This window comes from Mugil cephalus, chromosome 10 (genome assembly GCF_022458985.1).
Source record: "Mugil cephalus isolate CIBA_MC_2020 chromosome 10, CIBA_Mcephalus_1.1, whole genome shotgun sequence".
Classification (NCBI taxonomy): Eukaryota; Metazoa; Chordata; class Actinopteri; order Mugiliformes; family Mugilidae; genus Mugil; species Mugil cephalus.
The window spans coordinates 6,080,538-6,096,083 of record NC_061779.1 but is presented as its reverse complement, the minus strand read 5'-3'; the positions used below and the strand labels follow the sequence as shown (position 1 = coordinate 6,096,083).

Here is a 15,546-nt window from a genome sequence, read left to right as displayed (position 1 = left end):
TGTTTGTATCTGTGTTATACTCTTTAGTTTCCAGGCAGCTTTGTAACAACAGCCAAGCCCCGTATATTAAAAGAGCACCCAGGAAACTTGATTCATCATACATCAGCTGATTTTTTTTCCTCTGCTTGAAGTTTTTAGAAAAAGAAAAACAAAACAAAAACAAAAGTCAACTACTTTCTTAATTTGTTTTATTTCAAAAATGAAATTAGATGACGTTTCATATAGACCCCCACGGAGGCTACACATGTAAAAAATAAAACCTGAGTGCTGCACCACCCCCTGTACATTTTTGAATAAAGTTCAAAATACATCTTTATTTTCTTGGCACAGAGGTGTCTAAGACTACACCATGTAAGAAGACACAAAAAAATCTAGCATACCCAGAAAATAATTAACCATTACAACACACATATTAATCAACTGCACAGCAAAAATGTGTGAGTCATAAGCTGCCCTCAAGCCTTTTTATAAAAAGTAAATAAGGCATTGAAAAGGCATTGAAAAATCAAATCAGTACATTCAAACAAAGTCCCACGGTCACAAAAGCCTGAATAAAAACCTGTTCAACCAGTAGTATTGAAAAACGCCATCTTTTGTTATCATTACACAATAAATCAGCCAACAATGCTGTGCATACCCAGAGTGACCACACTCGATCGTGAATGTGACCTTCATGACTCGTACAGCCTGTACTGCAATAGTTGCACTTCTGTTTTATACCTTCACTTGCCCTTTTTCATATTATAATACACACAGAAACAGACGAATTAAGGTACCGTTTAGTTTTTCAAACAACCTAATTTGGCAAATGTCCCACCAAAACTCAACTTTATCTAATATTCATTAACAACAATATGAACAATAATAGTATCTAGGTATCTAGTATCTATTCACAATCATGTTTCCTAACAGGTATTTCTAAAGATAGAAAGGATGGTCCAGCCAGTTCTTCTACTGTAAAACCACCATGCACACATAGAGTAGCTTTAACATCATTTGTACTTAGTCGTCTTTCGGTTTTAAATATGTTAAACTAAGTAGTTATTCCAAAAAAAAGAAAAAAAAAGAAGCGGAAAATAAATAATAATCATTACACTCATTCCCGCTAATTTTTCCTCGCCTACAAATGGTGCGTTTTTTTATTTTCTTCATCTAGGTGCTCACTGACATATTGAGCAGAAATGCATTTCTTGTTGGTCTACTACACATGGCTTTAAAATGGTTTGATTACATTTTGGATCTCCCATCTTTGGCCAGAGCATTCCTGTATTATCAGTTTTTGGTCCTTTATTTCCAGGCATCTCTTCGTCTGCCTGTTCTTTATCTCTTTCCCCTGAAAAAGAAATGTCATAAATGATTTTAAATCATTGGAGTCACCTTAGACACAGTCATCGTTTCTTGTTCATAACAATTTGTCTCTCCTATATTTATTTCTAATATATTTAACCCTAACCCAATCTGAGAACAGCTGTGCTCGCTGTGTTTTTCAGTGACTTAATTTTGTGCTCTCAACATAATTTATCAGGAAAAATCACTTTTCTTTTCTCCAGATGACCGAGATAAGTATGGAGAATTTTAAAAATTATGTCTTGTTTACTGGATCACATCTGATTTACAGAGCAAGTGGACCAGCTTGAGCAGGATACCATAAGTAGCCTCGAGAGTGTCAACTACTGTAGACCATGTTTCCAGGAGGACTGAAGCTTTGGTGTCTCAGTTTGGGCTGCTACCCAGGCTGATATGTCTTCTTACCATATAAGAGGCCCCAATCTCAAAGGTTGAGAAACTCGAGTGGCTGGGTAGCTCTTTTGCCAAAAAGTCGCTGGGACTCCCCAGATACTTTAGCATCATTGGCCAATATGGAAGAGGCTTTCTGGAGTTTCCTGTTTCCAGGCTAGCAAAGGAGTTCAAATGCTCCAAAATAAGGCTGGAAATGACACTAACAGAATCCCGTGACCCATGTATAGCTCTAACAGCTCTTACCCTGGGCACCAGAAGGGACATTGTTAGCGTTGTGCAGCAGGGGATAGGAAGCCTTGGCCTAGGAGAGAGCAGCCCATCCTGGCAGAAGACAGCTCCAGCTCAGTGCAGACATCTGGTCTTTGAAGAGGTGCATTGGCAAAATCAGGCAACAAGGTGTGCAAAGGCTGTATCACAAGCCAACCAAGGGCAGTGGATGAGATGGGAGGGAGCTGAGAGGAGGAAGTCCCCTCTATATGGAGATGTTGGGCATGGGAGCATTTCACACCAGCTTCATCTTACGATCCATGTATGATGTCCACGTATGATGGAGAACGTGCTCCCTCTGTCCTTCCCTTTCACCTTAAACACATCCTGGTTGGCTGCAAGACAGGCCTGTCAAAAGGCAGTTACACCTGGTGCCACAATTGCATCCTCAGATGGGCAAAGATCAATGCCCTGTCTCCTCCATTATTCCATCCTGCATATGCAAGCAAGTTCATTCAAGGAGGTACGGAGCCAGGTGCAACGTACATACACACTGGACATCTGCAAGCTCTGAGGGGCACGTGACTGGAAGTTGGCGGTAGATCTGAGTCAAAGGCTTTTGCCATAACAAGACCAGACCTTGTGCTCTGATCAGCAGAAGAAGCAAGTCGGTGGCTCTGGGTGAAGAGACAAGATCCCTCCTGGGCCCCGAAATTTATGCCAGAAGGGTTGAAAACAGATCGGTGCACACCTGGGACACCAGGTGTTGACAATGAGTCCTCTGGAGGTATTGTGGACCTATCATCGAAGGATGGTGCCCCAATTAAGCTTTCACTTCTCGCACCCCACAGTCTTGAAACCACTCCTATGGATGCATTGTTACCACTCATGCCTCAGGTAGATATTAAGGGATTGTTTCACCTAATCCTAAAACAGAACATCAGACTTGATGGAATCAGTTGAACCCCTGTGGTGCCTGTGAAGTTGCCATCAGGGTTGTCTTCGCCTTAAACGATGAGCACTGACCTCAATATTATTACAGTTCATCCTCAAGGCTTTTCAGCTTTGTAGCACCTGGTTAATGTTACACATTAGTCTGAACAGAAAACTCAAAGACAACTAAAATGTCAAAGCACTCCACAAGACTATTGGCATTGAAAACACCTGCGAGCACGGCCGTTCTCTGCCTTTTAAACTGCTTTTAAATCCTTTTTATTTCGTAGTACCTGACTGAAGTCCCAGTATATTCCCATCCCTTTCTGCATAGCTTCTTTGCAGTTGAACAGGCCAGGCTCGGTTTCTTTGTTTCCCATGTCAGTTATACACCGGTTGTCATTGTACTTGTGGGACTTGAGGCCGCCAATGTACAGCTCACCATTTCCTCTGTAATACGTGACCTTAATAAAGAAAAGGTTAAAAAGCGTTGGGCATTTAAATAATCCGTCGGTGACACAGAGGATTTCTGATCAAGCACCATAATCAAAATACTTGGCAACCACATGTATAGCTGCTCTACTTACTTGAGGTCCATAGTAGTGGCAATTGTAGGCAATGGGTGTGTGACCAGGTACAGGACCTTGGTCTAAGCACATATTAGCATCAAGGTTCTTCATCTGTTGATTAAGGGAGCATAATTTATGACAGACATAGCTGTATCATAAAAACACAAAGGCTCATGTGGCATTGCATATGCCCCGTATCTTGCAGTAATATCTCTCTCACACATTATAAACAGAACATAAAAGTAAACTTACCCCTCCATAGGCAAGTATGTTGTCCCAGGGATCCAACTTAGGATACACATTATCCAGGTACCATTTAAAAGGTTTGCAGTTCAGCCTTTTTCTGAGTTTCTTCCTCTCTGATACATCACCTATGTCAATTCCATGATTCTGCAAGGCAAAAGACAATGGCCTGTTGTATCATCGCTTAAGAAATTAAAGGGGAGTTTCTCATAGTTTCCATGCCACAAAACGTTAAAAGCTAAATAAGAAATAAATGTGAACACTTGAATGTGGTATATACTGTACTTATTGTACCTCAAATGGCAGGTTCCAAGCCAAGTTGACGTTGTGCTTATAATCATCCATCCAGACCTCTGCCACCCTCAGGGCATTTCTTTTCATGGCGGGAGCCAGGTCAGGCATGTAGGGCTTGTGGTTCCTCTCAATGTGGGCGATCTTGGAGCATGGAACGATTTCGATACTGCCTCCACATGTCCACACCTACATGAGCAGAAATCCCCAAATATAACTTCATGCTAACCAATAAAAATGGTCACGGATCAGGCATCACTGAGGAACGTGCCATTTTTCTGAATAAGTTATGCTAACTGCCTGCAATCTAGAGATTTACATGAACCATACAGATAACGTATGGTATATTCTCACCAAAACCATGGCAAGAAAGATAATTTTCTCAAAATGCCAACTCCAGTTAGTACTGTTAACCAGGGATGGGCATTGATAAGATTTTACTGATAACGATGCCATAATGGATTCTACTTATCGATGCGATTCTTTGTTGAACTCATCCTGTGAATTTTTGGTCTATAATGGTTTCGTGTAAACAACAACAATTTTATTGAGTTTTTAAACAACAGATAAGCGCTTGTGTGAGAAAACAAAAAGGAAATTGGTGACTGCATCCTCACTGGCTCTGCTCTGCCGAGACTTAGCGGTAGCTACACTCGTTGACCGGAGATTGTCGAACGTGTTGCATTTCCTGAATTTGATGTCCTATGTTGGTGGTGTTGTCTCCCTTGCTTGAAATTACGGCGCTGCAGAAGTTGCACGTTGTGCTGTTACAGTCCCTTTTGGTGAAGTAAAGCCACAACGCTTCAGTCTCTCTGCCATCACGTCTTCCTTGTCATCATGTGAGCGCCACGTGATGTAAATGACGTATTTCAATGTAAAGATTCTTTTTTTTCTTTCATTTTATGGCGATTTGCAAACAATGTGGAATGTAAAGATTTGGAACAAAAAGAATCGATAAGCATGAAGGCTAATGATATTGATGAATGGAACCAGTTGGATCGATGCTCATCCCTACTGCTAACAGAGTAAAGTTCGCACTGTAGCAAGCTCTAGGTGTGAAGCTTGCTTTGACCCTGAGAGAGTAAATTCTCATTTACAGCACTGCTTTAAATGAGCTAGAGGCCATAACCTACGCACATAGCCTACACTGGTGCGAGCCATTTATACTTGTGCACTCGTCAGTCTGGCTCACTCTGTAAAAACAGTAGTCACAGCCATGTATTTTTTTGTGGCCAGTTGCGTTAATTTTTATTTATACTTCCTGCTTCACCTTCAACAATGGCAACTGAAAGTTTTGCCGAAAATTTGACTCTAATTTTGCCAAAGATGAATCATACAGATGTTTGTATCTCAGAACCTCTGAAATTAACAGTAACTGGATGTGTTCCATTTTATTAGATTTAGGAGTTAGGATTTGAATTATGAGCTTTACTCACACGTATTCCCAGCTCAACATTTTCTCCACCGTACACTTTCATGCCTTCATCGAGGACTCCAATTTCTCCCAGATATTTTCTATCACCAACCATGATCCCCATGACGGATGGACTCCTAAAATGAACAAAGAAGTAATTTAACATCCCTAGACAGAGATGATCATGTAAATATTCACCACTATTACATTATTAAATGCCTCATTTCAGCATAAGCATCAGGATTTTGTAAATCTGAAGAGGTTTCACTTTAACTTACTTTCCTGGCAATGAACTGTCGTTGAGTTTGTAATACTCGGGCATAAACCCCTCGTACATGCACCACAAGGCCCAGTCAAAGGCGTGAGCTGATGAAACGTATTCAACAATCTTCATATCGTCAAAGTTGATTCTGTCAAACACAGGAGAAGCCACCACAGTTCGGTCGGCTTTGATCTGCGTCAGCAGTGGTTCAGCCCTGAAATGAGTGGAAGAGAAGTCACATGACATATTTTAAACCTTCACACAGTAGACTTCTTTGATTTCTATCAAACAAGTGGCTCATATAAGTACTTTTTTTTTTTTTTATTATTTTTAAGATGCCAGACTGGGGCTAACTTATTTTAATCTTCAAATAAGCAATGAGATAGGTTTGAATTTGGGTCAGAATCATAGACATCCCACTAATACATATTCTCTTGGTGCGATATCTATATCTAAGTATATATTCTGCATAGACAAGTGCTTTATTTATTGTCTGAGAAATTCGGCAAACACCACTGCCATGCTCACCACTACACCATCTCCATCAACAACACCATCTCAAACAAAAGCAGAAGCTTCTTTGTAAAAGTTTGTGGAAAGCAGCACAAATGAAAAGGTCTTTTGTTTTAAGGAGCGATTCAATAGATTCTGTTCATTCATGAACAATTCTGGTTTTTGAAGGCTTTGATTTGCCGGTCTGGGTGGTGCTCTCATTGCCACTACTAACACGGAGAACAAGCGTAGGAAGATAAGATTGTACTGATAAAGACAGTGATTCACCAGGCACGTGAAACAGTGCATCTCAAAAGGTAATTTCCTGGTTCAACAAAAACCAGGCACACTGTGATATCATTTCATTGGAAGCAGAAACAACTATGTGCATGTAGCGTGGGTGGTAACCCGTTTAGCGTCATAAGTTATCTTGCGTGGCAATGATGAGAGAAAACACTAAACAGAATTTTGCCACATTCCTACCACATCTCGTAGACTTCAATGTGTGCGTCCAAGATGGCCACCACGTCAGCGGTGGCAGCCCTCCACCCAGAGGCTCTGGCGAAGGCGAGACCTTGCTGCGTATTGTGCCTCACTCTCGTAATTTTGAGAGTTGGGTTCTGCTCCTCAAGGGACTTCACGTAATTATCGAGGTTCTCCTTTAGGTCCTCTAAATTGACAGAAAGGACACACGGTTAGGGGAAAACACTAAACATTTTCATTATAGCCCAGAATGCAAAGCAGACAGAGCAGCCACCATTTGGTATTTTGCAGTCCAGTGCAACACAAGTAGCATTTACAGCCTTGGGATTAACGAAAAGTTAAAATTAAACTTGCCTCCTCAGATAACAAGGCGAGATTTCAGGAAGTCCATTTGCTTATCTAAAAATAGGCAAGTATGAAAATTTAAACTGAAATTGTAACCCCACATGTTTTGTTTTGAAATTAAAGAACCTATAGCTTTGATGAGTGAGCTTTTAAAGGCAGGCAGAATTTCATGTTTCAGCTTCAGTGTTAAGATTTTCTAATAAGCTGCTGGCTATAACATTTATTATTACTTTAACTCTTGGCAAGACAGTGAAAATGAAAAGAATGCTTTGCAAGGCTAGACTGGAGAACCCAGTATAGCCTTGTGAATGACACAAAACCGCAGGTTACAAGCATCCAAGAAGGGAGAGCACTGTGTACGTATTCAAACCTTTGTAAATAATCATCAGTGAATGATTGTGTGGATATTTGTTAGCTTAAGATGAGGTTTCCATGTCTGCAAATGGAGCAGGTCCTCTCTACGGAGCCAGACCTGTTGCTCAAAGAGTAGACAGAGCAGGCAGTGACTCTAGAGCCTGATGCTTTCCGTGCTTGAAAAGGGATGGGTGAGGGAGTGTCTGACAGCTTGTTGGTGCGAGTCCAAAGTTATATTTAACATAGTTTAACAATGTCTTTTTAAGAATTACATCAATATATATGTTCATACACAACCCCAAAGCAACCCAATAATTATCAAACTGAAAGAAAATAAAGGACCGTATGCTTATAGGTTTATAATACCTGATTTGAGCTCTCAGCAGCTGGTCTGCCACTGAAAAATTCATGCAACATGTTTATATCAGATAAGTTGAGCATAGTGTGCCAACAGTCAAGCGACCAACCATTAGAGCTGTTATCGTCCACCATTATTATCTCCTTCAGCAGGTGTTTCGGGGTGCGGTCTATGATGCTGCGCAGGGCTCTTTTCAGGATGGACAGGGCTTCATCGAGATAGATCAACACCACTCCTATACTTGGAAGATCTTCTGGATATTTCTTTTTCAAGCACCTATTCAGAAAGAGAGTGACATGTAAACATGACCGTGGCCGACTGGGTGGGAAACTTGACCAACCGTGTGAACTGCAAACAACGCATTTGAACACCATGATGGCAAAACATGAAAGTGGGCGGAGTTTATCAGGTGAAGTACTGTAAACCTTTTGTGTGCCTGAACGTGAATGACAGCTTTTTTTAAAACAGCATGAAATTTTGAAATTAAAGTTATACCTTGGATCCCTGGTATCTGGAAGGGCTCGATTAAGAGGGAGGCGATCGCTGAGAAAAACATTATATCCATACTTCTCAAACAGACCCTGTGCCTCTCTTTGCTCATCCTCTGGCAGGTTCTCCCCCCACTCCTTGAACAGGGCTGAGTCAGGAAACAGTTTCCCAGATTTTTTCTCTGCCGGAGCGTCTTCATGGGGCTGGATATTTGCCTGTTTCTCCTCTGGCTCCTTCTGGACGGCTGGTTGTTGGACAGCTGCAGCTTTTGCTCGTCTTTCATCGTCGAGCATCTTGTGCATGGCCTCCTGCTTTTGCTCGAAATCTCTTAGCACTTTGTCTGCACAATTTCAACAGATGAAAGAGAACGGGGAAGGACAACGTGAACAACATCCTTTTTTATCTGCATTTTGTGAAGTCGTATATGGGATAAATGAAATTAGCTTGCGTGACATAAAATGGGAAGTTTGTGACACAGCGTTGGATTCACAAAACACAGATACAGAGAAAAGGAACATGGTTTAATGTTTATAAATTAAATATTTACTTAAATTTTATAAATTGCAAAGATGCAGTGTTTTTCTTCTTCTTCTATATTGGAACATCGTCATTCTCAGTGTGTGTGTGTGTGTAAGAAGAACTGGAAAAAGAGCTGGAGATAATATTAATTTCAACTCACGGATATTTCTGATGCCTTCCTCCACGTCAGAAAAACGTGATGGGTCCAGACCCGTGTTAGTCTCCGATCTATGCACATACCCGCTACTCAGGAACATGCCCGCGTAAAGGACGAACCCCAGCCCCACCAATATGATGACCGGCCGCTTAAAGGACGCGATTCTCATTTTGACTCTCATGCAGAGTCCCCAGGTAGGAAATAAAATCCCAGGCGCCACTTACACTTTCGCACAGCGAGCTCTGCACCGACTGGACGGGCAGGTACATCCTAATAACGACATGATGAGTATGTAAATCCGATTCCAAGTTTACCGAGCACGGTGCGCCGACTTCCTCTGTTGCCCATATTAGGCGCATATGTCCCTGAAACGAAGGGAGGATCAGAGCAAAACTAAAACACCTAAAAATGAGCGCAACGAGGTTAAATTAATTATTGTCTTTCTGGCACGTTGCACAGGACGTAGTTAAAATTTGAACATGAACAACCCGCCCCGATTCCTGACCTTAGACGCTCCCCTCCTCTCCTGACGCATGCGGTGGGAAAGTGAAGGTGGAGGCTGAGGAGTGAAACGGGTCAGTGGAGTCGGATTGATGGGGCATCAAGAGAGAATACTAATAAAATTGAATAAAATTAACTAATCAATAAAATAAAACTCTATTCAGTATGTGCTATAAAATAAAATGCCCTGGTAACGTTCAGTTACCTTGATAGTCTGGCAGATCATTTTATTGGCACTAATACAATTATTGGTCAGACTTTTACCAGAAACGTGAGAATTTAATGTTGGCGAGTTCCAACACCTGGTGGATTTCTTTTTACTTTTTAGTGTGCCATACACTTATTGGGAGCATTTTAATATAAGAAAGGTGTAAAGTGCCAGAAAGGTAAGATTTGCTTTAATTAAGTGACTTAAACTTAGAAAGAAAAAAAAAGAGAGCGAGAGAGAGAGTAGATGAAGTGAGACTCAGGCAGTAACCAGTTTAACCTGAAAACCACATGAGGGTTTTGTTGCCATTTGTTGCTCAAGCAGAAACTATTTTTAATACTACCACAACACGTTTGGTAATGCTATGTAATATGTTAGCATGTTTTTAATCCAGGTTTACGTCACTTTTTCAATGCTTAACAGCAATGCAGACAGTAACATTTTGTATTTTAAATAGATAAATAGTATTTTTTTATTGGGCACAACAATGACTGTATCTAAATGTTAACGTAATTAAGCTTCAATAGTGAATATACGGAAACATAAACAATGTTGGAAAACTCAACATTCAAACATTAATGCTGGCATGTGTTTGATGAGTTGGACGGATAAACTAAATTTGGGATCATTCTGGCTGCATTGTTGTTGTTTTTTTATGATAAGCTACACTAGCATGGGCAATCTGTTCGGTTAAAATACCGAACAAACTATTTATCTAACATATTGGGCAGTTGTGTGTGTGTGTTTTAGGTGAGTGTTCAAGTTAGCGTGATTTTGTTTGGGATGCATTCAATTTGTCTAATAATGAATAGAGACTGAACACATGTTGGAAAATTCTTTAAAGTGTTCATCATGTTACAAAGAGTTGTTCGTTGTTTTTGGCACAGCAGTGACTGTAGCTAAGTGTAAACGTTCGCAAGCTAACATGCTACAAGCTGCTCACTTAGCACCACACAGCATCAGACTAGCTTAGCTGCAGGGTCAAAATGAGCAGACATTGAGACTTGTCATGGCAGGTGAAGCGCAACTGGTGTTATCCACAGTTACTATTTTTTTATTAGAACTACAATTGAACTAATTTCACATTTCAAAGAGAGGCCAAACTTTGTGTATACTTAAGGTTCCCTGACATGGTTTATAACATTAACACAAGTCAAGTCAAGTGTTGATCATTTTTCATTTATCTTTTACTCTTTCCTTTAATGCAGTCTACAGGCTACATTAACTGGTTAGCTTCTGCACTATATTGGATGCTGAGGTGGTGACGCACCTGCTTGCTCTCGTAGATGATTTCCATTTATTCTGGTAGCTGGCGAATTTAAATAACAAGGGAGCTGCCATTTAATTTATTTGTAGGATTTGCGTGGTAATCTATCATAACTACCTGTCACACCAATATGAATAAATATTACTCATGATAATGCAGAGAATTTAAGATCACCATTCACTGAGCTTTAGCAACTTAAACCAATGAGTGATGCATTTGAGTCTGAAAAAAATGCTTTGTTGCTTTTCCACTTCTGTCCGTTGCAGTGCTAATGATATTTCCTAACCATTCTGCTCAAACCGACTTGAGTATACTAATTCCGTTAGTTTGTTATTCTTTCCCTGACATCCCCATGTTTCAAATGGTCAGATAGACAAGTTGAACTGCATTCAATATCTAACCATTAGTTATTCCGAGCCAACAGGAAGTGCATCTTTGAGATGTTTTTTAGAATCAACAGTTTGTCAGCTTGTTTTATGTTTGTTTGATTTTGCATCACGTCATGGGTCGGTTTCTTGATGCTCTGCGGAGGATTCGAAGGACTCACACTGATTTGTCCTCATTTAATACTTTTATTTAGAAATCTATCTGATAGGAATAAAAGTGTAGTATAAAACACACATTGGAAAAATGTTCAGTTGTCAAAGTAGTTGACTGAATTAGTTCAAACTTATTAAACTGAATTTTGCCTCCTTAGATGTAACTAGATGGGCTTTATTACACTGTCAAAATATCATCAACTTGGACACACAGACTAGCCACAACATTATGACCACTGACAGGTAAATAACATTGACCACCTTGTGACAATTCAGTGTTCTACTGGGAAACCTTTGAACCTGGCATTCATGTGGATGTTACCAACCCCCTAGACCAGGCCCCCACTAACAACATTGTGTTGCCAGACACCACAGAACAAGGGAGACCTACACAATATTAGGAAGGTGGTCATTTATTACGCTTGAATGATGTATAAATGAACAAATGGAATCAATAATTTCTCTTTTCTCTCTTGTAACCTGTTGCTTTTAGTATTTATCAGTGAACTTTGTTGCTTTGGTTGTATAGCTGTTTTTTTATCATGGTGTTTATGGTGTCGATGGCAACGGCCGACAGTAGACAATCACCTGACATAAAACCCCTTTTTACTCTGTTTTTATGTGTAATATCAACGGCTAGTCAACTTGACTTTCATCACATATTAGTCGATTTAAAAAAAAAAAAAAAGTGTGAGTCGTTCAGCCCCAACTGCAGACTGGAAATATCTTTAGTTGTGAATGCGACTGCGTTTATTACTGGTGAAACAGGTTTGTGAGACATAGCTTAAAACAGGTTTGATGATGGGCTGTGGCTGTCACTGGAGGTGAATGCACATTTCTCACATCATTTTATGACACCAGTTTTAACGCTAGTAGTAGGTGTGGCAGCTCGCTGATTATCATTCGCCATGGCAGAATATTGTCCTAGGATGTTCTTTTCTCACAGTCTCTCATAAACTCAAAACAAAGTTTTGAAGTTGACATCTTGATTGTATATTTATCAGTGAAGCAACATTCACAAAAATCCTGTGTGACACTCTGAAACGTTGGTAAATTCAGTTTAAACTCTGTGCTTAAAAAGTTGCGGTGTGATTTGTGATCGTCCATTTCTGCTGAATGATGAGCTCAAGGTGCTTTTTCCCCGGGCGATCTCAAGACATTAGTTGGATGATTTGTTCCTGATCGCTTGACCCTGCAAGCCCAACAACAATACTGCGGAAATCTAACATCGTAGCAAACATATTGAAGCGTATGTCTCAGAGTTCCAGCGATGCTCCGGTTTGTTAGCCAGGCTAACGGGAGACTATCTATCAAACTGCCACCAAAGTCAGAACATAAACAATATTAATAATACTTTTAAGTAAAGTGTGTCAATTTGGGAAATATTAATCCACAAAGTAAAGTACGACACATTGATGTCTCGTTTGTATTTTTTCCATACGACCTATGTTACGGTGAAATACGAAAAAAAATATTGATGTTATATTGCAGTATGGGTCCATACATAATGTTAGTCTAGATATTGAAGGTTATATGTTAGTAGTTTACGTTAGACTGCTTCCCCTGTTGATTGGGCATTATTCCTGAAGGGGATGAAACATTGATAGATGAGGTTGAGTTGGCCATGTCTGTAAAGTTTACCAAGGAGTCACGCCACTATCTGGATTTCAGCTTGTCAGAGCATAGGACTTTACTTTAAAAGGCATTCCCCCCATACAGACCCCGTCCCAAACACCACTACTTGGAGCATTATCCCATCTGATTCAAGTATTTGGACTACTGGTAGATGTGTGGACGATGAGGTTTGAGGGAAAGCACAAATTCTTCAAACAAGTAATTCGTGGAGCCTACAATTTCAAAAATGTTCCTCTGGCTTTGGCTGATAGACATCAGAAGATGATGGTTTACCATTAGGATTCTGCTTCATGTTTTAAACCAGCATTGGAATTGAGCAAAGTGAAGAGTGTCATGGTTTCTTCCTTTCCAGATAGCGTGCAGCAGCAACTGTTGGCAAAATCACCACAAAATACAGACATTGCTGCATCTTCTGTTACCATAGATGGTATTAAGTATGCAGCTGACATGGTGGGGTCTGTTGGTTCATTTGCAGGCCTTCCAGAATTTCGGCAGATTCAGCAGGTTTTGGTTGTGGATACCAACATTTTGTTCATTTCTAGACAGACTTTTGCATGGTATCATGAACACCTCAGAGCTTATAAAGTCATCAAAAGTAGCTCAAGCTTGTTTTTAACGGAGTTAAAAGACTTCAAGAGTGAAAGGCCAGCTCTTATAGCGTTATATTTTGCGCTGTATATTTGTCATATTTCACTCTTTCAGAACCATGGACCAGTCCTGGCCAGTGAGGGTAGTGGTTGGCGAAAATGATATCCGAAAAGTAACTTTCCATGACAGATCTAATAATCTGGAAGAACTCATAAGCGAGTCGAAGAAACAATTGAGTCTGCAGTATGACTTCATGCTTCACTATGAAGACCCAGATTTCAACTATGCTGTTTGACCACATCACTGACCTCACGTGACCCATGGCCTTCTACATTCGAGGTGCCATATTTCTCTGTGGATATTGAATATAGGCTGAGACAGAAAACAAGGACAATTTATATGAGAGATGGCACACACATGTCAGTTTCACAAGACATGAAGCATGAAATTCTGCAGAAGCTAGCTGAGGAGAAGAAGTTCTTGGCTTACCCACAAGATGAACCCTTTACCATAGTTGCTGAGGCACTGATTGGTAAGCACCTTTGCCTTGCTGATCCAGGATCAACCAATGGTTGCTATGGATGGAAGAATAGTCTAAATTTCAAAATGGGTAATCTCCGTTCTAAACTTCGAAGATGTGGAATTGCAGATGTGTCAGTCAACAGCAGTAAGAGAACACAGCAAAACACAGATAGTGTGCCACCTGGACAAAACCTGAAGAGACCCAAGAGAAGTGAGACAAACCTTCTGCCCAATTTTCCCCAGGGTCAGGATGCATCATCACTTGAAAGCTTTGGACAGGTGCTTGAAAATGAAATGAAGAAAAGGTCACCGAATGCAGTGCATGTGAATCAGCTGATGAGCAAGACCTTCTCATTGAGACGAAAAGAAACCATGGAAGACCGTCCTTCTGTGAAACTGATGTTGGAACGCTGGCCAGCTCTTTTCAGAAAACAACAGGTAAGCAAACAAGTATATTAAATAAATACATAATGAACACCCACTAAGATACTGTGGTAATTTCTTAACTTGGTACAAAATATTATGTTTGTGCTCTGTTCTGTCTAAGAGTAGCAAGCAAGTAAGAAATTACTATTGCGTAAAAGCAGGAAAATGTGCAAATAATTTCAAGGCAAAGCTAAACAGCCTCATAATTACCTTACAGACGGTATGTAAGTTCCGTTCTTTTTCTCCCCCACTGGTAAACCAATGATGTCATAGCCATGAGGACTGCTGTCCTGCGATGTCTCCTTTTTCTCTGTGATGATGGGAGTGATTTCTTCAAAGTCTGCTTCGTAAGTATTGCCTTATTTGGTATATTGAAGGTTCTGCACCGCAAATACAAAAAACCTTACCCTCAGTTTTGACCTTTGACTCCTGTTGGAGTAGTGACTGTTATACCCTAAGAGAGTCAGCAGCCAGGTCCAAATGCCCTACCTTCCATCATACTGGAAGGTAATCTCGTCATGGATGACACTGAAAGCCACGCGCAAGCTATTTCATATTTGGACTAATCTACGCTCTTATCCCAAAAATCACCTTTGACTTCATTCAGAGGGTGATGCTCAACCTAGGTGTAGTTAACCTGAGGCCTAAACTTCAGCGCTTGAAAAATGCGCTTTTGCAGTAGATGGCTATGCTGTAAAGAATCCTTAAGCATAGATACTTTATTAAACTGACCTGATATTTATAACTAATAACCACTGCAAATTCTTAGACAGTTACTGTCACAGGTGGTTGATTTTGGCCACGTCATATGTCAGTTTATATAGTGTACCTCATGTATCGTGTGTAGAGCAGAGTGATTTTGAAATGTCAAGTCAAGAAATAAGTTAGATGATTGCAAATAGTCAGTAGACTAAAACACAGATTAGTGTTATGTATGGCCAGTGCTTGTTATTATAATAAATGTAACTTCTCTCTCTGTTTTGGCATGTACAATGCCTCTACCA

The 15,546-nt window shown here is 40.3% G+C and overlaps 1 protein-coding gene across 1 annotated transcript; it reads right to left on the bottom strand.

Annotated features, from left to right (window-relative positions):
• Window positions 1–171: 171 nt before the first annotated feature.
• Window positions 172–9,240, bottom strand: LOC125014836 (probable polypeptide N-acetylgalactosaminyltransferase 8). The gene is made up of 11 exons (XM_047596282.1): window positions 8,860–9,240; window positions 8,187–8,520; window positions 7,801–7,967; window positions 6,635–6,821; window positions 5,676–5,873; window positions 5,420–5,534; window positions 3,987–4,172; window positions 3,702–3,839; window positions 3,468–3,560; window positions 3,174–3,344; window positions 172–1,333 (listed from the first exon to the last, which is right to left on the bottom strand). Exons 1-11 carry the CDS (start codon window positions 9,035–9,037, stop codon window positions 1,214–1,216), a joined length of 1,887 nt encoding a protein of 628 aa, XP_047452238.1. The 5' UTR covers window positions 9,038–9,240; the 3' UTR covers window positions 172–1,213.
• Window positions 9,241–15,546: the final 6,306 nt, after the last annotated feature.

What these genes read in the sequence shown, in the direction of transcription:
- LOC125014836 (XM_047596282.1), bottom strand. Translation starts at nt 9,037, where the DNA reads ATGAGAGTCAAAATGAGAATCGCGTCCTTTAAGCGGCCGGTCATCATA. An exon ending in GGACGATAACAGCTCTAATG is followed by an intron (nt 6,822 to 7,800) that starts GTTGGTCGCTTG and finishes CTGTCAATTTAG; the next exon opens with AGGACCTAAAGGAGAACCTC. An exon ending in ATTGAAGTCTACGAGATGTG is followed by an intron (nt 5,874 to 6,634) that starts GTAGGAATGTGG and finishes CACTCATTTCAG; the next exon opens with GGCTGAACCACTGCTGACGC.